The 24952-nt window shown below is 32.2% G+C and overlaps 1 protein-coding gene across 1 annotated transcript in view; it reads right to left on the bottom strand.

Moving 5' to 3' along the window:
* Positions 1-303: 303 nt before the first annotated feature.
* Ca-alpha1D (Ca[2+]-channel protein alpha[[1]] subunit D) overlaps positions 304-24952 on the bottom strand; it is a 132995-nt gene continuing 108346 nt past the window's right edge. Inside the window, exons 38-43 of the mRNA XM_088264161.1 lie at positions 24559-24723; positions 15933-16840; positions 9532-9641; positions 8573-8679; positions 7997-8090; positions 304-7633 (exon numbers count right to left, since the gene is read on the bottom strand). Of these exons, the coding sequence (XP_088120287.1) occupies positions 7550-7633; positions 7997-8090; positions 8573-8679; positions 9532-9641; positions 15933-16840; positions 24559-24723 (1468 nt within the window). The 3' untranslated portion in view covers positions 304-7549. The remainder of the gene's footprint in view (positions 7634-7996; positions 8091-8572; positions 8680-9531; positions 9642-15932; positions 16841-24558; positions 24724-24952) is intronic.

The raw sequence follows: 24952 nt of genomic DNA, 5'->3' as shown, positions 1-24952 counted from the left end.
GGTAACTATCGGGAACATACAGACCAATGCTCCGGATAATTTCAGGATTATCGATCATACCGCGCAACAATCGAAAAAAATGCGTAATCAAATACACATTCCTTCTAGTCTCTAAACTATTGTAGCCAATGGAGAAACTCGGTCTGATGAAATGCGCTCCCTCAGACGAATGTGTGGAAACAGATCAATATCCGGCGTGATATTGTTCAGCATATCCCTTCCTACAGGCAGGTTGGTCCTGTACATAGGAATGTATACTCTCAGATTAGCTACAATGGAGTCCCAAAGAAATAAAACGATATATTTGTTACATAAAACACTTTATTATTGTAGAAAGAAAACAATGTTCCAGACACAATATATATTTTTAAAATTTATTTAACATGAAATATTTCCGATTGAATTTTTTTTACATATAGTAATATTTGGAAGGTACAAAATGTTAGACATTTTAACTGGTGAGTATCTTACTGAATCACTCCACAAGGTTGGCAAACATGGTTTTATTTCCTATAGTGGGATGACGATAAAAGGTTAGTATATATTCCATAAAAAAGTTTTTTTTTCTGCCTTTTTTTACATTTTTTTAAAGTCAAAATGTTTATAAACACTATACATTCTTAAATTTCATAAGAAATGTACACGTAACTCACAGACATACACTTTTTTAACGCACACTTTATTCGGGAGGGGACGATCAATTGGAATAAATTTTATTATAATATTATTATCCTATCCAAATACGATTTAAATTATCCATGTTTTAAAATTGGTACTTTTTATTGAACATTATAATAGAAAAGTACAACATCTCGGTGAATTTGGCATTTTTTCTGGATCTATAAAAAGTAGTGTCATTGGTTATTTGTGATTATTTGGTCAGTCGGGACTAATACAGGCTAAAAAAAAATTCACAGCATTTTTAAGTGTCCAAATACTTGTTCACAAATCTGGGTTTTCGCCACTAAGAAGTTGTTTTTACATTTTAATAAAATAACTGGTCAAATTAAAGCTGCATAATTTTTTAAAATCATGTTATCAGACGTTTCTCAGTATGTAAAATAATCCAGTTAGGAACCCCTATAGTTCTTTTTCCTGTTAAAAATTGATTTTTGGACGGCTCCACAAAAATGAAATTCTACAATTCAGAATTGACAAAAGCTCTCTAAAATTCCCGCGAAACATGCACATGTCGGATAAAAACATTTTTGAACAATTTACTATTTAAAGTACATACTTCTGATTTTAAGCTGATTAGGAAAATAAATATTCATAAAAAAAACTGACCAAATAAACAACACATTATGTATTAATTTTTCTATACACATAAATATAAAATATACATGTTATTTTTAATATTTGATTAATTTGGCTATCTAAATATTGTACAATATATTACCAATAAAGGAAGCAAACAATATATTACAAAGATTTTTCAATAAATTCAATATATATTTCACTAAAAGTTCATCCCCATAATATATTTAACAATTAAATTATTATTGTAAATAATATATTAATAACAATTATTATTAAATTAAAATAAAACTTTTATTGCATAGACTATATGTAATAAATGGCTGGATTAACAGAATAGAATAATGTAACCAAATAGACATAGTAAGTGAGAGTCATTATATTATTATAAAATAATATAAAATAAAGTATATAATTAAAATGTTACTTTCTTTTAAAATTACTATAAATATTTTGTTTTATCTTAATTATAACGTCTACCGGTTTCGAAGCTAACCGCTTCTTTATCAAGACTGATTAATACTGCAATTACTACGCAATACTAAGTATTAATCAGTCTCGATAAAGAAGCGGTTAGCTTCGAAACCGGTAGACATTACAATTAAGTTATAATAAAATATTTTTAGTGATTTAAAAAAAAAAAACGTTTTAATTATAAAATAGAAAATCACAAAGCTAGTGCTTCAAATATAAATTTAGTATAATTCGAAACTCACATCAAAATTGTCCGCCTACATAGTGTAATGGTCAGCATGCTCGGCTACTGTTCTGTAAGTCCCGGGTTTGATTCCCAGGGGGGCATCAAATAAATAAAGGTGATTTTTTCACTCAAATATTTATTCAATATTACCCTGGACTGGTACCTGAAGTGGAGGGCTGATCACCTTTCCTTCATGTGTCAACGATCAAGATAACACTGCTTTTATATGATGCAGTGCCCTATGCACCATTGGGGTGCGGGTAAGGGTTTGCAATGAAGAAATTGTCCAATTCCATAGTTAAGTGAGTATACATATCGTAATCGTACAGGAGAAAGTGACCAACTAACAAAACGTAAAATGTTCAGGAGGGCCATTTAAGTCACTTTTGCTTGGCAAGAAAATAAACATCTATGCAGTTAGTCATTTTTAACAATTCAATACATTATACTTCCAAGTATAAAATCCTTTGGGATTTTTTTCAGGGCAATATTAAGCTAGTAAGATATCAAATAGTCACTTTGTCACTTTCTCCTACGATATATGTATATATATACTGTTAGTTACATTTTGGTGGAATTCATTGTAACGTATAAGTTTTTAGGAATTTTTTAAATGGAATTCCATCGAGAAATATCAATTATTACAATGTTTATGGGTGGTTTTCGATAGTCGTAACACGTTTAAAAAATATTTAATCCCGCAAAATAATTATTTTTAAAACACACTTAAAAATTAATAAATAAATTATGTCACAAATTTAAAATCAATTTTAGCATTTTTAATTTCACAACTATAAATAATGACTCTCACTGAACCAGTTATAAGATTCAAAGTCGTTTTAAATAACGTTTTATAAAATGTGAATCGGATGAAAAATTATATTTTTTTTAGCTTTCACTCACATCATTTAGTCAATTGAAAAAACCCTGTCAAAAAATTGTTAAATATTGGTTTTTAACATCAATATTTTATATCTTACTGAATACAAAATGCTTATCGTAAATATTTACATAAGAAATGCTCTCGCATTGTCATTCAAACCACAAATACATTGCTTTAAATTTTCACTCAAAAACTTTATCATAAAAAATGTCAAGCAATGCTCGATATACTTACACATAACATATTTTTAAAATTATATGAACGAACGGTTTAATACATTTTTCGACAGTATTTTCGGTAATCATATTTTTTTTAAATTATCAGCTCAATATCTGTCCATTAAAGAAATAACACATTTGATGTGACTTTAAAAAAAATTGAGGCCAGATTTTATTTTGAACATCTAACATTGATAAAAATAGATAAATTTCTTGATATAAAGATGGTTTTTCTTCTTTAATTTGTGATGAAATGATACAAATTACAATTCATTATAAGTAATTATTTGCTATTTATTAGGATTATCAAATATGTAATTAAAATTTGGCAGTGTGGTGAGGGAATATTTTTTTTCATAATTGAAAAATTGTTCTAAATAGGAATATTTTATTACAATACTGGCAAGAGTTGACTATCTTAGCTTTTTAAATTTATGTAATAGTTTCCAACTCTATAGTATAGTGGTCAATGTGGTTGGTGGAGGTCTTGGGTTCGATTGCCAGGAAGGATAAAAAATAATATTAGTGTATTCAACTCTACCTTGCCTACATGTAATTAGATATCAAGATAATATTACGTTGATACAATGCAGTACCTCATGCACCATTGGGTACAGATAGGGCAAGACAAGAGATAATAATAATAAAATATTATTTAAAAAAATATGCACTGAGAAAAAAAATGTTTAGAAAAATTTTCTTCCAAAATCAAATAACAGTATGTATGTATTTCAAATTTCACAAGGAGGTTTCTAACAATTTTTTTTAATTTGTATATTTTGGCACTGAATTCATAAATACTGTGGCCCTGTTATTTTTTTTTTCATAAACCATATTAAAAATTGGCATCCAAGATGCATACGGATGCTAGTCCAAAATTGGTAGAAAAGGGTTGTTGAATAATACTTAGATAAGAAAATAATTTCCATTTTTGATAAAAGAAGAGATGCAATTCCTACCACAGTGAAATATATATTTTTAAAAAGGGTTTATGATGTAAAAATCATCTCCGTAGCAACAGGACTTAAGAGAAGGGATAAAGACTTCTATTTGTCTCTTCTGAACATTTTTGGACATGTATTCGGATGCTTCTAGGGCACCTGTATTTTCTGAACGCAGAAAGTTTCACCGTCCGTACAGAAAAAAAGATTCTTGACTCAACCTACCCTCATCTGTTTAAAATCAATGTTTTGTTATAGTAAATTATCCTCGCTCTTATGCCTCTTATAAAATAAGTCAATTTATTTTGTTTATCAAGATATTCAATGACAATAAGTATGAATTATCTACTTTCTCTTTAGGGTTATATCAAAAAATGCCGGGTTGAAATATAGTTGGTTTTGTTATTAGTCCAAATATTAAGTATTTATTTTATATTATCCTATTCCTGACTGATATTATAATGTAAAAAATACTGTTTTTTTCTGAAAATGAATCAAACATGAAGTAATTGAAGAAATTACAGAGCAGTGGCAAATTACTGATGGGAGATATTACAGGGATGCATTTATCGACTATTTTTATTATTTTAAAATGAATTAAATAAAATGAGTCTAAATGCCCTTAGCATCGTATCGCTCTAACCATAAAATAGATTGTCAAACTTTTATAATAGGTCTTTTATACTATACAAAAAATAAACAAAACAAACTTCCATTTTGTCTGTCTACCATATTATGTCTCCTTAACCTGTATTTACATAGAAATACAACACGACTTTCAGGAAATTTTATAAGATTATGTTGTAAGATTTTATCATTATTTCAATGAATGACAACATTTATCAAACATCAAAATTTAACAAGGATGAAGACGCATCCACATTTAAATACAAATTAACGCTAATTTAAGGGTAAAGGCACCTATAGATGACACATAGTGTTATTTACACAGTTTTTAAAGAAGAAGAGAGACGATGTGTAACCAAAGCACATTCAACCGTATCACATCATATCACATTCTTAAATTTTCATTCACATCAATAAATATATGTGTAACTTCACATAAATTTCATACAAGTATGAAAAACAATAAAAAGGTTCTATATTTTTAGTCATATTTTGTTCAATAGACCATTTACAACCAATAATAAATAATTTTCATTCAGAGCCAAGATGAAAATTTGTATTTTTACCTAATTAATAAATTCAATTCAATTCAAACCCTTATCCGCACCCCAATGGTGCAAAGGGCACTGCATCACATAAACACAGTGTTATTTTGATCTATAACACATGAAGGAAAGGTGATCAGCCATCCACTTCAGGTACCAGTCCAGGGTAATATTGAATAAATATTTGGGTGAAAAAATCACCTATATTTATTTGATCCCCCCCTGGGAATCGAACCCGGGACCTCCTGAACGGTAGCCGAGCGTGCTGACCATTACACTACGGAGGCGGAATTAATAAATACTTTAACAGTAAGTATATATTTTTTTATTTACAAATAGAAACTTCCATCTCTTTAAAATATGTCCCAACTTAATAGTAAGTACTTTTAAATATCCTAAATGACTTTCACAAATCACGCAGGTACATCAATCAATGACTTGGCTACACATCTCTTTTAGAATATAGTACATTTGTTAGCTTAGAATATGGATAAGCGCCGACCAGACATATAAAAACACCCTTTCTCTATTCGAATCCATTCAAATGAGGTTTTATATGTTATAATTTAAAAACTGTTCACTGGTTTGCATGTATTGAAAAAAGTAAAATTCTGGAGTATTTTTTGGTGAAAATTGCACAGTTTATTTTTTGTGTTATCTTTCTAAACTTTTGATATCGACGATCTTTTTATAACAGTCAAAATTGTGTAAATGCCTTTCATATTTACGTATACAATAAATATCAATACGTGAAGAGAATAATATACACATTCATTACACATCGCAAACCATCAACGGTCGTAACTCTCATAATACAAAATTTACATTTAACATTTTTTTTATAAATAAGTTGATTTATTAAGGGGTACCTACATAAAAGTATGTTTTCCTTTGTTTAGTTATACATATAAAAACAAATTAATTCAAATTTTAAAAATTAAACAATCCAGCATCGTAATCTTTTCGTGCTTGAGTGTTAGCAAATACAAGTGTAAAATTTGACGGGTTTGACCGATAAACACAGATTAATTAAGAAAATGTACTAATACATTGCTATAATGCAGATATTCCGCATGGGATCACACACATACACGCACACAGTGCCAAACAAACCCCGGAGGACACGCTATGTTAAAAAAACAACCAATATAATACTAGATGCCTATAGATGGCAAATGTATTTACAGTGGAACCTCTGATAACGAGCATTATTTGTGCCAGAATATCAATTGTAAAGCGAATTTTTTAAATTTTTATTGGCGCAGAAGTTGCGGCTCACAAGTGAATTACACAAGTAAAAAGGGACTTGCCCTTGACTCTGTAACTCGTTATGTGAAATGTCGTTCGTTAATAGAGCAACCGTTTCATTTTTTTTGCTTGCTATGCGAATTACTCGTCATGAGAGGTTCCACTGTATTCTGTAGGAACAAAACAACGTTTTTTGCTTGATGTTTTTTATGAATTTGATTTTTTAATACGAAAGATTTTTCATCTTTTTTTAAATGGGTATAGAGAAACATTGGCAATAAATATGATACAATTTTCGTATTGTGGATGATCGACATCTCATTGTCTACATATTTGACTATTTTGCTGTTACAGCAAGACCAATTTGACACGTCACCAAAAGAAGTTAGAAAGAGCACTTTGAAATTAATACCCGTCTATTTGATTTTATCAATGTAAGCTACAGGTATTTCAAGATACATAAAAGTACATATATAAAAGTTACGACGAGCGTCATGATTAATCTAGATAACATTAGGTTAGGACAAGTCTTATGGATCGGTCTAGGTTTACTTCAATATAACTAAATCCAAATACATCTTCTTAGCGATTCCCTAGAGCCCTGAAGTTTTGAAAATGCCCCAAGTGCATTTTGAGAGAAGTTTTGCAAATCTCCCTAGTGCCTTTTGAGAGGAGAAGTTTGGCGAATCTCCCAACTGCCTTTTGAGAAAAAATTGCAAACCCACCTAGTGCCTTTTGAGAGAAGCCTTGCAAATCCCCCAAGTGTCTTTTGAGAGAAGTTTGTCGAATCTCCCAACTGCCTTTTGAGAGAAGTTTTGCAAACCCACCAAGTGCCTTTTGAGAGAAGTTTTGCGAATTCCCCAAGTGCCTTTTGAGAGGAGAAGTTTGGCGAATCTCCCAACTGCCTTTTGAGAAAAATTTTGCAAACCCACAAGTGCCTTTTGAGAGAAGTTTTGCCAATCCCCCAAGTGCCTTGCGAATCCCTCAAGTGCTTTTTGAGAGAAGTTTTGTGAATCCCTCAAGTGTGAAGTTTAATTGAGAAGTTCGACAGTGTCTAGAGCCAAGTCGCGAGTGGGGACAGGGGGTCACCGTACTATGACGCGGATAGGCTATAAAAATATTGGCCTCCGCTATAACTTTTTGCCCGGGTTTGCGGCTTGTCTCGTGGGGCTGCTTGGGTAGGGAGGCTGCAGCCCGTTATCGGGACCATAACCCTGAAAGGGAAGCATGCTTTAGTAATAATATAAATGAATTTATCATTAGTTTACAATCAAAGACTAAGATATTGATGTGAAGCATTTTAGCATGGTCAAAAATTCTTCGTTATAAGTTGTGTAGGTTAAGGTAAATTTAAGGTAATTTTAATTTAATTTTAAATTTAATTAAGTTAGCTATAAGTATAATAGAGAAGCTATTAACACACTCAGGGCTCTTGTCCACTACCCGGAATTTTACCGTCCGGCATCGTTTTAAAACGCTAACTGATGTGCCGGACGGTCAAATTCCATGTAATTCCGGATAGTGGACGAGCGCCCAAAGGGTCTGAGGGGCAGTGATTCCAATATTTGTAGTCTTACCACAGCCAACTGTTGTGAATTCATGTTTTGTTGTATCTGCTGAAGTTGGGCCTGTTTCCTCTGCCTCTCTTGCAAGAGAAGTTGGTGAGCAGCTCTGCAAACCAAAAGTAAAACAATCTTAATACTTCATCTTCTTCTTCTTTTTGGTATAGGCCTTGTGGCCTGTTTTTAAGAGGGATTAGCCTCCCGCGATGTCGATTCCATGCTATCGATTCATCTCTTTGGTGGTCTCCCCTGGAGTGGTCTACCATGGGTTCCCTGTACAGTGATAATTAATACATCCAGATAAAAGGGTCTCTGCTAAAGCTTTCTCAATCCAACACAGATAACTCTAGTGAACTCAGATGTACTGTCATGAGATTAATGAAATTCGACTGGTTTGGTTGACAATAATGGATAGAATTGGTGAATGTCACATGTGTGTAAAGTGATCCCTTGAACCAGCCAATGATGGTCACCAGCCCCGTAAATGCCCAGACCTCCATATTTTTCTTCATCTTTGATGAGATGTCAAAAAATAAAAATTAAGGGTTATTAAATTTCTTCACTGTGTGTAAGAAGTGCAAGAAGTCTCACCTGTCCATCTCCTCCGGCGTCATATCCAATGCTTCCTGCATCTCCCTTGAAGTAGTCTTGATAAACTCTTGATCACAGTATTTTCCTAAACCCTGTTCAGCTAAAACCTAAACAAGAGGTACCAAAGAACAAATGTTATTAAATAACTGCTCGTTTTAAACTAGTACTTATAAAACTTTTATTCATTCAGACAGAGTATTATGGAGTTCTATTCTCTCTGACTACCCCTTCGGAACAGGCGTAACGGTTAGTTAGTCTAAAAAAATATATCATTATGGAGGGTATTTGTACTCCGAAAAGTAAATAATAATAATAAAACCCTTATCCACACCCCAATGGTGCATAAGGCACTGCGTCATATAAACGCAGAGTTATCTTCATCGTTTACACATGAAGGAAAGGTGATCAGCCCTCCGCTTCAGGTAACAGTCCAGGGTAATATTGAATAATCATTACAGTGAAAAAAACACTTATATTTATTTGACCTCCCCTGGGAATCGAGCCCGGGACCTCAAGAACGGTAGCCAAGCGCGCTGACCATTACACTACGGAGGCGGACTATATTGTAATATATGTCAATACTGTATGATTATTGTGAATATAAATTGTAAATAATATAAATAAAATTGTGAATTCCAATAGTTTTTTTTTAACTGAATTTATGTATCAGTGTAGTTATAAAATTTCATCTTACGCCATAAATATTATAATTTTTTTTTTATTGTAACATTCAAAGAGGATATCATTGAAGCGGTCACACGTCTAACAATGAACATTTATATTTAAATTGTGCAAAAGATATTCAAAGCAAAATTAAAGAGGAATATTAAATATAAAAACGGAGGCGGACAAATAAGGGGCCTCAAAAAAAAAATTCTCTTTGCCTCGATTTCTATAAGGAAGTGGCAGGTTGCTTGTTGGTATCATATGAAACAATTGTGAGAACATAATTCCCTTACCCTGCACACCAGACTCTCAGCAGACCCCACAACTCCCAGGGAGTTAGCTCTCCTGTCTGCCGGACTTCCGGGTAGGGACTGAGCGAGGCGGGCGTTCTGGCCGCCCACACCTACACACGACAGCCACAAGGTTATTATTATCATTTCCAACGGCAACACTGAGAGATTTTTTAAATCTTTTTTATAAGTGGCAGCACTCATTTTAACTGTCAATGTCAAATGCATTTACCGCCATCAAAATGAAATAGGAAATAAACACCTCATTGTCCCACTGTGCGATAACTTTGCTAACTATGCACAAAGTTTAACCCTAATGGAAAATATTTGTGAATAATATTTATATTTTCTTTTTACAGTATAATTTTCTTTAGTGTAGATATGCAAGCTTTCATTATTTGTTTAGAAATAAGATAATCATACAAAATTTGCCCATTTAATATTCGTAAATGACTTGAATACGGTTTTCATCAATTGTGTTCATATATCGCTCACTCCTTTCAACAACGTCATATATCAAAAAAACTATTTTTCAGATCGTTTTTAAAGTTTAAAAATACAATAAAATTTATTAAAAATAAATATAAAGCCGCTTATTGAACTGTTTACTGTGCAACAGATCTTATTAGGTAAAACCTGAGTGTTTTTTCTCCATTTGAAAAATCATTAGTACATTTAAAAAAATAATTAAACAATACCCTTTCTTCAAAATGCAAAAGCAACACTTTCTACCCTGTAGCGGGTAAATATTAAGTTAAAAATATGCCGCTTTTGCTGGAATAAAGTACATTTTCTGGGCATTCCGAAAACATGCACAACTGAAAATTGGCAATTTTTGATATATGACATTATTCAAAGGAGTGAGCGTTATATCTATATTATCTGATATAGAATGTATAACTATGCAAAAATTTGTTTTTTTTTTTAAATAAAATATTCCTGGATGTGGCCCAACATTATTTCACCAATATTTTTTATTGATAAGGAAGTTGATTCGGGTCTTTACTAGCAAAAGGAAGTGGTGTTTATCTCTATCAAATTAAATAGGGTACAATCATAGACAATATTGTAAGTTCTTACTTGGTGAACTGTTATTTGCCTTGCAAATAAGAAGTCGCATTTGCCACCAAACACTTTAAAAAATAATGAAAAATTAAGAATTTAAGTTAATAAATTTATATAAGTAAACTATAGAAAGATACAATGTAACTTTTATGCTGACATGTTATTTTTATGGATATAAAATTAATTTATCACAAATTCACCTCTTGATTTAAAATACATACCTGTTAGAAGTAATTTAAAATGTTGAAATAGATAATAAATCTGTATAAAGTTTTATGTATATATTTTTAAAGAATCTTTATCAAATGATCAATTTTAATATTGTCAAGAAAATATGGCCATATAAAGCGTAATTAAAAAACTGATCAAGTAAAAAAATCATCAAATGGGTCATTATTTCTGAATTGTTTGAGCAATGTAATAACAGAATTTAGAAACAATTTTTATGAGTTTTAAATTGTTTAAATAAGCTCCTGTCAAAATGTGATGGATAAACTTTTAATTTTTTTTGAAGCATATCAACTGATAAATATATCTCAAAATAAGATAAATATTTATAAATGATCATTTGACAATGGTCCTTAATGTGGATTTAATTATACAATCCCTTTAATTAGTTTTAGATCTTGTACTTAATCAAACCAAAGAAAAAATTCCATATGAATACAGTGAAATCATGGTATATGAACTAAATTTATTTTGTGAAACTTTTCATAACCTCAATTGTTTGCAATCTAAAACAAATACTCCCAAGAAACATGTATAAAATGTATAAAATCATTCAGGTCACTCAGAAAAGACCCATCATTGAAATCCTATACACTAAGACCTCACTTTGCGTCGTAAATACGTTCCAGAAGATTCCCTGAAATTTAAACAAAATTTAAATGTACAATAGATTTATATTATCCACTGACACTTCGTCCAGTCTGATGATGTCGGTAACGACGAAACCCGGTCGCTGGTCAAATTAAAATAAAGTGGAAAAGCTAAAAATATTGGTTTTAATCTAATAATATATTAAATGTACAAAACGGGAAATTACCTTTAAAAAATTTTAAAATGATTCTCTGAATAATAATTTAAAAAAAAAAACGACGCAATTCGAAAAATAACAACGCACAGCGAAAATGAGTCTTAATTCAGTAACGACGTAAAGCGAGGTCTGAGTGTATATTACAATGAAGTACATACTTCATAAAGAAAACGAAGCAAACATTTTATTGTTATCAAATTTATCCTACAATTAATGGAACGAGATTTGTTCATAAGTGAAAAATTTCTCTGCCATGAAAACATTAGATGCTTGAAGCTAGTCAAGTTATTTCTTTTACCCAAGTGGTGCAAAGGGCACTGCATTGGAAGGACACCGAGTTACCTCAGCAATAATTATATGAAAGCAGGATGATTGGTCCTGTTCTCCATATTTTTTAATATACTTGATGAGTAGGATATATTTAACGAAATACGGATGGAGCAAGTGAAATTATTGCTAAGAAGAAGAGAAAATGGACGAGGTATGGAAGTTAGGAAAAGGAGAGAAGTAATGGGCATTTGTGGTTGCATACTCGTACTTGTTATAGGTCGTATAACTTGGATACTGCTAATTTGCATGAGTCTCATAAGGCAAATGGTCAAATTATAAGCTTAAATAATAAAAATGAAAATGGTATTTTCTGGCGTTTCTCATGTGTGTGATTATAATCCAGGATTTGGACCTCACATACTAATATAAGAGTTTCTGCTTAATAAAAGGCTTCTTTACATCTCACCAATAGATGTCTCTAGTGAAGTTCTAGTGATTCAAGAACAAGGTTTCTAAATTGGTTCATATATAAAAGAACTTCCAAGAATTTGAGTAGTGTGGTTGTCAATAATGGGTAGATTTGGTGAATGTTACACGTGTGTAAAGTGATCACTTAAACCAGCCGATGACGGTCGTCAGCCCCGTAAATGCCCAGACTTCCATATTCTTCTTCATCTTTGATGAGATGTCAAAAAATAATATGAAAATAACTCCTGTAATTGGAGATAATCCAGATTTTGTGAACAAGTATTTGGACACACTCAAAATGTTGTAGGCAAAATCAAGTTGACAACTTTAAAAGAAGTTTTTTTTTCAAAGACATATATTTTTTTAGCCCAAATTGATTGTACGCAGAGGCATTTGTAATTTGAGATTCCGCTGTTTTATTTATATGTATTTTTATCCACGCCAAATACATAAGAATCGAAGTTTCATTTTTGGCTAGATTAAGAACAAGATCCGAAACAAGGGTCTTCATGCATATATACTTACATCGAAACAACCTTACATGAATGTAGAAGGAAGTGGAAAATAACATTTATAAATATTAGTAAGATATATTGTATATATATATATATATATATATATATATATATATATATATATATATATATATATATATATATATATATATATATATATATATATATATATATATATATATATATATATATATATATGTATATATATTAAGTCTTATATATATAATGTCTTATAAAAGAGATTTGAAAAAATATATTTTAAATAGGACGAAGCATTTTACATGATGTGATAGCTATCAAAATACACAAAGTATTTAATAGAATCATCTTACAAAGCGAAATAGAAGATTTTCACAACTTTTTTAACCCGTAGCATAGGGTTGGTCATCAGACATAGAAATTTAATCTCATTTAGATGAAAATTCCACCATGAATACTTGCTTATATTCTCAGGATAATTATATGTTTACCTTTGTCATTGTAAACAAAAAACAATGCCCATATTTAAAAATAACAACATATTTCATTGATATAGCCGGCATGTCGATATGAGTTTTGACTTCCTTTTGAGGCTAGGTCAAGTGTGAGCCAAGTTTTGAGATCAAATTTGCTCAGAAAATCTCTAATATTTATAATTTATAGTTGGTTATAAAAATAGTAAACACGGTTTAGATTTTTAAAAAGAATACATAAATTTTTTAACTCGTTATAAAAAATATTATATTAAACACCTCTTTTTTAAAACATTCACTGGATTTTTTAGGTACATAATAAATATTACAGTTTTAAAAATTCTGAATATTACTTAAGACTTGATACTAGCAAACAAACTACAAACTTATCACATTGTTTGCGAGAAATGCTTAAAAGCCTCTTTTATATACTGTTGGTAGAGAGCGTGAGACGCTTATAAGCATTCTATTTCCTTACTTTTGGTAGAGCGCTAGATGCCAAAAAACATTGCACGAATCGGAATTTGATTTGCGGTTGCTTGTGATTAGTATATTACTCTAATTAGAGTCGGGGTTGATAAAAAAATCACGATCATAAAACTATTAGAACACTTTCAACTATAAATGTATTCATAATAATAAGTAGGTGTGTGAACTGTTGCCAAAAATCACCAAAAATGTATATACACACACCGAAAATCATTAAAACATTATATAATGAATTTTTGTAAGTAAAAAACAAATTTTATAGATAAGTTCACATCGTGAAGTATCAAGAAATCAGTATTATTTAGAATTTTTTGTTCATTTTACACATCAATGATAGATACAGACCATTCAACACATTGGAAAGGGTGAAGACACAATATCGACCAGACACCGGGATATATTTCATCCGGCAGTTCAAACAAGCGGGAAACATGCAAAATAATATATTTTAAAACAAGCATTCGCCGGCAATGAAGCAGCAATAAACTTGAAAAAAACAAACATTAAAATTTTTTCATGCATTTGATTTTTTTTAAGTTTTAAAAAAATATTGCCGGGGCAATGTGCATTGGTCGGGAGGGTAAGGAAGGAGAGGTATCGTCATTGTATTTAAAATCTTCATCTGGTCACATATATTCTTCAAACCCTTATCTGCACCCTAATGATGCATAGGGCACTGCATCATAAAAACGCTGTGTTATCTTGATCATTAACACATGAAAGAAAGGTGATCAGCCCTCCGCTTCAGGTTCCAGTCCAGGGTAATAGAGATTGTGGTAGAGAAACTCTGACTCAAGAGTCCGCGACACTAACCACAGGACACTTATTCATTTATATGTATATTAATAAACTCTTATCCGCACCCGGTGGTGCATAGGACACTGCGTCATATAAAACAGTGTTATCTTGATCGTTAACACATGAAGCAAAGGTGGTCAGCCCTCCGCTTTAGGTACCAGTCCAGGGTAATATTGAATAAATTTTAGTCAAGTCTCTTTTTTGGAGAGACTCAGAGGAACTAAAATTATAAGATTTAATTAAGTAGAAATGTATAGAAATTGTATTAAATTGTATACAAAAAAATGTAACCATATTAAATAAATAAGATTAAAAATTAAAAATGTGTACATTGATCTAGAATATTTAAAATGTACATTTTTTTTTTAATTAATAAATTTAATTTAATTGGTTTAAGCCAAGATTTATGTACCTGGTATGTATGGGAGTAAAATGGAAGATTTTTTTTTTGGTCCCACGGTATTGAATGAAGAGAAACAACCGAGTCTATGTTATATATGTAAGTATTTACATCTGCAGAGAGATGGAACCATGGTTTTCCAATATTCCATATATATTGTGTGAGTGTGACACAAAAGGAGGTTCATTCTCTGAAGATGTGAGAATGCTCACATCCAATTAATGCCGTGATTTCTTAAAAACTTAGGCCTGGAGGGCGCGATCTAACTATTGAGGACCCATCACAATAAATCTATGCAGATCACAACGACATCAGAAGCCTAATTAATGGTGGATGCGGATTATAATAGATGTCCCCATTTATGAAGGAATTACTGTTATTTACTCAATACTCAAATATCAAACCAATGGGCCGCTGTGGCCATATCTATGATAGAGAAGGTACTTCTACCAGTTCAGTCGATTGATGCTTAAGGACGGGAAGGGTATTTTTACCTTTTGCGCTTGCCTCATTCCAAAGTCACAAAAAAAGGGATTACTTTATGTTTTTATATGAATATAATGTACCAATTTCTTTGTTAAGGTCTAAAGTGTGTACACACAATTATATAATCTCTTAGCCAGCAGTCCGCAGGCATTAAAAAACACCTGTCCGAAATGTGTCAATGTTGGATCAATCCCGGAGACCCAAAACTAAGAGTTACTTAATTCATCAAACAAATAGAGTAATTCATTCGTAAATGGGAGTTTCCGCTACACCTTTGAGGCTTTTTAAAGACGACTATTACACGGCATATTACATCGCTTACTTTACACGGCACTGAGTGTAAGAGTAAGGCGCTGGGGGATGGGGAGAGGGACAGAGGGAGACACAAGCATGCGGGGGAGGGAGACACAACACTCGGGCTGAACCTTGGCTGGCCGGGCAAGGATCGGAGCTCCGGGCGCGAGGCTTGCGGACAGAGTGAGGAGAGGGGAGCTCCCTCTCCACGGAGGAGTCGGAAGCGTGCGAGCGGAGCAGCAGGCATCGGCGAGAGTCACTAAGTCTGCGCTTGCCGGGGATGCTAAAGGAGGCGCTGTGCCGCGACGCGTCCCACCCGCGCGCCCCCCGCTGCCGCGCCAGCACCGACGCGCTCTTGCGGATCGCCCCACCTTTCTTGCGCAGGTTGTCCGCGCTCAGCAGCTCGATCGCGTCCTTGGCCCGCGCGCGCATGCCCGAGAAGGGCGGACTCGGCGACTGCTGCTGCCGAAACACAAAGTTCTTGTTGCGCTGCTGCTGAAACTGAGCCCGTTTCCTAATGCTACTGTGGCTCGCCTCCTGTCTGTTGGGGCTTCGCCCGCCATCTAATCCGTCGAAAATCTTTATATTCTCGTTATCCCCAGACGCTTTTCTTCGTTCCCTCAAATTTTCTGACGAGGTAGGCTGATGGGAAAAAGCGAACGGGATATTTGCGGCCGCGTTATATCCGTAAGGAGTTAGCTGATTAGATTCCGGAGTCATGTCGAACTTAGTATGCAACAACGGCGATATTTTTTGCAGAATAGGGGCTCCGTTTTGGATCGACGGTGACTTATTAGGTGACCTCGCCGTTATAGTAATCTTCTCATTAGACGAAGTGGGGCTTTCGCCACTTTCTGGATGTATCTGTTTCCTGGAGCCTCCGGAAACGGGCGTGGGGGGTTGGTACGTCGTAAAGTCTGTAGTTTGCACTTGGGGCGAGATTGTCTTGGGATTGTTTTGCCCGCCGGTCAGGTAGTTCATGCACCCGAAAGCGAGTCCGATTTGCCCGAGCATCTCGGGATAGTTGGACTTTTGAGAGCTGCTCCGAGCGTGTAGTGAACAAAACAAAATAAAACCACAAAACCGCATGCAAGTGTTGGTAGTTTCCAATCCACACCGTGTAATGACAGCACAAAAAGGAAAGAAAAAAACAATTGTATTAGTTTATGCTTCTCAAAACCATTGTTAACACAAAACAATTCAACTAACCGGGAAAAATACAAGTTTTCGGTTAGTAGTGCTTATGCAGCCCTGTTAATTGTTTCAAAATTAAACCCGTGAATCTAGTTTTGTCCCCATTTTGAATATTGGATCATAAATGCACCTTGTATACTAAAATTCTATGTGTAAATAAAAGATCCGTCATTTATTTAAAATATAAAACAACTAAATTTGTAACTAATCATGACGCATTTAGAGAACATTACTCAAGTATTTTAAAATACAAATCATCTGAGGAATAAAACATGATACATTTTTTATTAAAATTTTACTTGGTCAATACTACTGTTTCTTAAAATCTATTATGACACGTGTTTCCATGCATCCCACTGTATTACGGTGTTTGATAATGATGCTGAATGCATCGAAACACGTTTTTCAATGGATTTTATGAAATAGTAGTGAATTAAGTAAAAATTAAATAGAAACACAAGATATTTAATTGGAATTAAAAATTTATAAATCACAAATACCTTGCACTTGTTTTATTAAATAGGCCGCAACAATGAAATGTTTCAGCTAAATTATCACAGAGCTTTTATATGATTGCCAAGAGACTAGAATTATGAGATTCTTCTTCTAATCCTTATATACAACCAGTGGTGCATAGGGCATTGAATTGTATAGACGGAGTGTTATCATGATAATTACTTACATGAAAGCAAAGTCTGCATTATGGTACTAGTCCAGGGTTATTAAATAAATTCTAGGGTGAAAAATCACTAATATTTTTTTTAACCTACACCTGGGAATTGAACCCAGGTCCTCCAGCATGGTAGCTAAACTAACTAACCATTACACGAAGGAGGAAATTTTTTATAAATAATAATAATAAAACCCTTATCCGCACCCCAATGGTGCATAGGGCACTGCTTCATATAAACGCAGTGTTATCTTGTTCGTTTACACATTGAGGAAAGGTGATCAACCCTCTGCTTCAAGTACCAGTCCATGGTAATTTTGAATAAATATTACAGTGAAAAAATCACTTATATTTATTTTACCCCCCTTGGGAATCGAACCCGGGACCTCCAGAACGGTAGCCGAGCGTGCTGACCATTACACTACGGAGGCGGACTATATTGTAATATATGTCAATATTGTATGATTATTGTGAATATAAATTGTAAAAAATATAAATAAAATTTTGAATATAAATAGTTAATTTTTTTAAAACTGAATTTATATAAAAGTATAGTTAAAAAAATTCATCTTACGCCATAAATATTATATATCATTTTTTATATATATATTCAAAGAGGATAACATTGAAGTGGTCACACGTCTAACAATGAACATATATATTTAAATTGTGCAAAAAACATTCAAAGCAAAATTAAACATGAATTTTAAAAATTAAAATAAAATGTATATGCTATATACATCAAACAGGAGAACATTGAAACGCCAGTTTTAGATTCAGTTTTTTTGTTACCTACGAAAGGTGTTGAGTGAGGACTATTGTCTAACCTACCCTACCATAACCTAACCTAATTTCAACTTATCGGTATCCTCATAGATTTTTTTTTATCATAAAAATTACTAACAAATCGCTCACTTCTTTCAACAATGTCATATATACAAAAAAATTTTTTCAGGAGATCGCTTTTAAAGTTTAAAAATATAGTAAAATGTATTATAAATAAATATCAAGCCACTAATTGAACTTTTTACTATGCAACAGATCTTTTTACGTAAAAACCTGAATGTTTTTTCTTCATTTGAAACATAATTAGTATATTTAAAAAAAATAATTAAAGAATACCTTTTCTTCAAAATGCAAAAAAACACTTTCTGCCCTGTAGCGGGTAAATATTAAGTTAAAATATGCCTCTTTTGCTGGGATAAAGTGCATTTTCTGGGCATTCCAAAAACATGCACAACTGAAAATTGACAATTTTTGATTTATGACGTTGTTGAAAGGAGTGAGCGTATTGTCTAACCTACCCTAACCTAACCTAATTTATCTGATCTAAGTGATATTGTATCACAAAAAAAAGTATCCTCATAGATTTTTTTATCATAAAAATCACTAACAAATGATATGCTACAGGTGACGCAAAATTAATCACAAGATTAATCGAAAGATGTCATAATTTTTGCAAATGGCGTCGTATGTCAATCCTATTTGACATTTTTTATGGTTTATATTAACATATATTGTATACATTTATTGAAATCACAATTTAATTTTTTTTTTAAATTACAGAGACCCACCAAGCCACCTTGTGTGTCTTGTCGGTGGAGTTCTTTTTAAATACTATAAATATTTATAAATATTTTTTATTGTTTTCACCATTTTAACCCACAAAATACACACAAAAAGAGAGGAATATTAAGAATATAAACGTTTGACAATTTTTATAAAATAAACTCTTGATCATTTACCCATTCCTTTATTTTGCCTTTGTTCCATATTTTATTTTGACCTCTAACATCCGTCGGCAACAAATTAAAAATGTTAGGAACGATATATTGCAGTGTTAGACTCCCATATTTATTGTTAATTCTTGGGACTATCAAACCTGCAGTACACAATACTGCAATACTGCAGTAGACAGCTGCAGTATACAAACGTATTGATAAAACGGGCATAAATGTGAATCAACACTGGCGGCGGCCACTTGACAAATAAAATGTTTTCCAGAAAAAAAATTAAAGGTCAAAATAAAGATTTCCATGACTTTTATTTGGTAAAAAATATCTTTAAAAGCAAAATTGGATGATTAATTTTGCGCCACCCTTTTCTTTGTATACTGCAGCTGTCTAGTTTACAAATGTCAAATGTGATTGATGTAAGACGCCATTTGCAAAAATTGTAACATCTTCCAAAAGGGTGATTAATTTTGCGCCACCTTTTCTAAGATCAAAAAAAAAAAAAGATGTGAAAATTTTATTACACTCATTCGACTTTTGTACTACATATTCGAACCCTTATCCGCACCCCAATGGTGCATAGGGCACTGCATCACATAAACGCAGTGTTATATTGATCGTTAACACACAAAGGAAAGGTGATCAGCCCTCCACTTCAGGTACCAGTCCAGGGTAATATTGAATAAATATAAAAGCGAAAAAATCACTTATATTTATTAGACCCGCCCTCTGGGAATCGAACCCGGGACCTCCAGAACGGTAGCCGAGTGTGCTGACCATTGCACTACGAAGGCGGACATTTGTACTTCATAGTTTTAAATACCATTAATATATTATCATACAATAATTATGTATGAAAAGTTGTGATCTTGCTTGACCGTTATTATTAACAGATAACGTCTGCAATCCGTTAAAAATAACAGTTGGAAGATCACATAAAAAAGATCTACATATTTTTTTCACTTTTAAGTTCCATAGTCGGAATAATTCTGTAACATTCTGACCGCCTCTATTTTACTGGTGTTAGAACCAAAACTACAGGGTGTCTACGGTTTGAGTTTGAGTCATTTATATAGTTTAACCAACACACATTTGTATTTTACACAGTAATATTAACCCAAAATAGTTATTTTTTGACGTAATCATAGTTACCAGCAAACTGTGAGTTAGCTGGTATCAACTTTATAATTCTACCAATTTAACAGTAAACGTATTCTCTATTTAAATATATATCACAAACTAGTACATAGGAATGGTACACATAGCGATTTAAGGAGGTTAAAATACTAGTAATTCTCTTAATTTTTTTTTTTAATATGAATATATTTATTGATTTGGCATTAACTTTGTGGAATGACACGTTGATGATTTAAAAAAAATAAACACTTGAATATACCACTTAATGAGTTTTATTTATATATACGACTAGTTTCGAAAACTTACAGATGTTTTCATCTTCTGGTAAAAATTAAAACTGACGTTAACTGATTATGTTTTAATTTTTACCAGAAGATGCAAACGTCTGTAAGTTTTCGAAACTAGTCGTATATATAAATAAAACTCCTTAAGTGGTTTATTCAAGTGTTTAATTTTTTTTTAAAGATGAATATATTTCTATTCATTCGTAAATTCCTTATAACGTGTTATTTTTAAACACTTATTTTCTAGAAAATAACATTTTTTTACTATTAATTCTCAATTTTTTTTACATGAATATATTTATAAGGTTACTTTTTTAAAATAATGTTTATTTTTTCCAAAATCTTATTAACATTTATGCCATTTTTAAACAGTTATTTTGATTGAAAACAAGAATTTATTATTATTAATTCTCTATATTTTTTTCAACATGAATATATTTATTAGGTTACCTTTGTAAAATAATGTCTATTCATTCCAAAATCATTGTAACAATTACATGTTATTTTCAAACAGTTATTTTAAACCGTTATTTCAAACAGTTATTTCAAACCGTTATTTCAAAAAGTTATTTTTAACCGTTATATCAAACAGTTATTTTACACCTACTTTCTTGAAAATAAGAACTTTTATTAATATGTGAAAGATACCATTTCTCAGTAAGTTTGCATGCTTTACTTGGTTGGGACCTACTACTATAGATACGGATCGTTTCCTATACACATAAATCAATACAACATAAATCGGATAAACAAAAAAAAAAAAAAACGCAGTATTTCAACACCGAGAAGCTAAAAAATTGGTGTTGTTATTTACACGAGGAATTTTCATATACTCGAATGCAATTGGGTGCCATGTAAAAATAAGACGGGAGAAAACAAAATCACAGAGGATCTAGATTCAGGGGTCGTTCACCATCGGGCGGTCAGAAAGCCTCAATAACACTAAAATAGCACTTACTATTAATAGAGTGTACATTGAGAAATTCTGCGGTGGTTTTTCTGAAAAGTAATAGGTACACCATGTGATACGTCTAAAGCACACTTTACATCACGCAAATAACCTTTACAGTGTGAAGCCTCCCGCGTATCGTTCCTGGTCGCGGCTGCGGCCGTGTGATCGCAAGGCGCGGCCGCATTTGCGTCCAGAAACTATACGCGGTCACACGCTACAGTGACTTATTAGGTACGACAAATGAGGGCTTTTCTGAACATCTTCTGAACACTTGTGGTAATCAGTCATTGTTACCGGGCAAAAAATTAAGACCAGTAGCAAAAATCTGTATACAATAAAACTAAACATGTTGTATTTTATAGGAATAAGTTAATAATGCTGCCTAACTAAGAACAAGTATAGAACTATTGGAAAAATGCTGACCACAAATTCCTCTATTTCTTTATCTGACAATTTTTTTTTTAAATATGAGGTCAAGGGATCTTGCATCCCTTATGTCATTGCGAACTTATCTGACACTTATTTGACATCTCATAGGGCGCTGAAAATGTTACCTTTATCGTTTATCATATCAAAGTCACAAGGTATTGTTGTAGCTTGTATTGTTAAGAGATTAATTATTAATTATATAAATGATTTTAATTTTTTTAATATAATGCCAGTATAAACTAACATTATAATGCCTATCAATGTCGGCTTTAGTCAGTTATTAGCAGATAAATGCACAGATGTCAGAGAAGTATTTTTACATAAATGCCCATAGTATTTTTGTAAAGTTTCAGGTATTGACATATACAAGTATTTGGGAACATTAAAGCTATCAAAGTAGTGTTTAATTTACTTTTGTATCACCATTTAATCGTACCTTAATAAATCACTGAATGAGAGAAAACCAGATTTGACATAGAAATACGGGAATGACTTTATTAGATAAATGATGAATATAAAATAAAATCAAAAGTTTGGTCCCATTGCTAAGCTAATTATATCATTGTTAATTATAGTTTTACTTAGTAAATACCACTTTTTCTTAAAATCCACTGTGACACATATTTCGATGCATTCCGCATCATTTTCAAACACCGTATGTGAAGCTAATTCTAAATTTTGGGTCCAACGTGCCAAGGACCCAACTCTGAAGTTTAGAATAAACTTCACATACAATGTTTGAAAATGATGCGGAATGCATCGAAACACGTGTCGCAGTAGATTTTAAGAAATAGTGGTATTTAATAAGTAAAACTATAATTAAAAATGGATAGATTTTACCACAAAGTGACTGCCAAATCAATTAATAAAACTAATTATATCAACCTATGCATGAAAGCATTATCAGTCTTACTTTTCCGGTACAGAGTGTAAAGAAAGTCATTAATGTTTATTTTTACCCCTCTGGATATCAAACCCAGGACCTTGAATACAGTAGCCACACTATAGAGATGGACAAAGGTATTCAAAATATTGTAAATATTTGAAAATAATTCTGTGGTAAATGGTAAATATTGGGTTATTTTTTTTCTGTTAAAACAATATTTTATGACATTCAATCCAAGATGGCTGCCAAGGTCTCAAAAATCTAGATTTAGACTATAAATTGCTATCTTTCATGGTAACAATATAAAATTTAGTATATTAAATGAAAGCATTATTTTTTTATTGTGTTTATATTGATACTTGTAAAATTGCTGTATTTAGTTATGTATGAAATAATTCATATGTAAATCAGATTCCCTATTTTAAAGTCATCCCATATTTCTATGTTTTCATTTACCCAAGCACCAAACATGTATTTATTTATTTTATTTTATCAATTTATCAAGATGGAAGCATTGCTAAATATTGAGAAGAACTATGATAGATGTAAACAATTTATCTTTAAAAATTAAAAACACTTGATAAAATTTTACAGGGGTACTCAAATAAAGATTTATCATTTGAACATTTAAAATATTTGAATATTTTAGTATTTTTTTTATTAAATAATAAAATTCAATTATTAATGCTTAAATTTTAATTACATTGAAATTTTAGATTCTTTATTAGTGGTTTATAGGTATAACTTTATATGTTAAAAGTCAGATTTGTATTTTTAATTTTGTTATAGTTTTAACGTTTCAATTCCAACCCTCATCCACACCCGATGCTGCATAGGGCACTACATCATATAAACACAGTGTTATCTTGATTGTTAACACATGAAGGAAAGGTGATAAGCCCTCCGCTTCAGGTACCAGTCCAGGGTGAAATTGAATAAATAGTAAAGTGCAAAAATCCCTTATATTTATTTGCACCCCCCCTAGGAATCAAACCCGGGACCTCCAGTACGGTAGCCGAGATTGCTGACCATTACACTACAGAGGCAGAATAATGTTTACTGTACATAAAACACAGTGTCATATAGAGTGCCTGTAAATCAGCGCATTCAAAAAGCTTTTTATTTTGTTAAAAATCAAATCCTGCTATCATTTAAGAGCTAAAAGTAAGACATGTATTTTTATTCCTTCCCTCTTTCCATGATGGGACATTCTGGCGATTTTATTTTCCCTTTTGATGAGAAATTTTGAGAGGGGGACGCCAGGCTAAAAAATTCTGGGAACCTGTGGCTAAGGCAACCAAATGCCAGATCTCCCTGGGATACTCAGACCTCCATGTCATTTTATTTGTATTTTTCTGACTTTTAACATTTCAGTTTTCCTTCTATGTCTCTGTTAAATTTGAGTGGTTGGCAGACTTATTACATTTTTACAATAGATATTAAATTTGACATAAACATGATATTATACTCACTCTAAAACTTGATAAATCTTTTCCGAATCACCATTGAGGATGAGAGGCCTCATGGGGATTTGTTCGTGGTTGTTCATCCCAACAACTTGGTTATTGGAACTGGCGTTCTGGTTGGGGTAGACAGTTCCGTAAACGCCATCCGATGCACCATTCTGCCCGGGATATCTATGCAAAGGTGAGTCATAAAAATATGTACAGTAAAATTTCCGTTGGTGCTAAACGATGGCTGCCTCTCTATCATGGTCCATTTCTTTTTCCCCTGAATTTAAATATTTGTTAATTTATTTATTGAACAGCTGATGCCTTTAAAATAATACATATACAGTATACAGTATCTAATATAAAAATACACTAATGAATACACTAATAGAGAAATAAAAAGTCTTAAACATAA

The sequence above is a fragment of the Brachycentrus maculatus genome, unplaced genomic scaffold (genome assembly GCF_059751285.1).
Source record: "Brachycentrus maculatus isolate JH-2025_06_01 unplaced genomic scaffold, ASM5975128v1 h1tg000216l, whole genome shotgun sequence".
Classification (NCBI taxonomy): domain Eukaryota; kingdom Metazoa; phylum Arthropoda; class Insecta; order Trichoptera; family Brachycentridae; genus Brachycentrus; species Brachycentrus maculatus.
The sequence above is the reverse complement of the archived record's forward strand: the minus strand, read 5'-3'. Positions and strand labels throughout refer to the sequence as shown.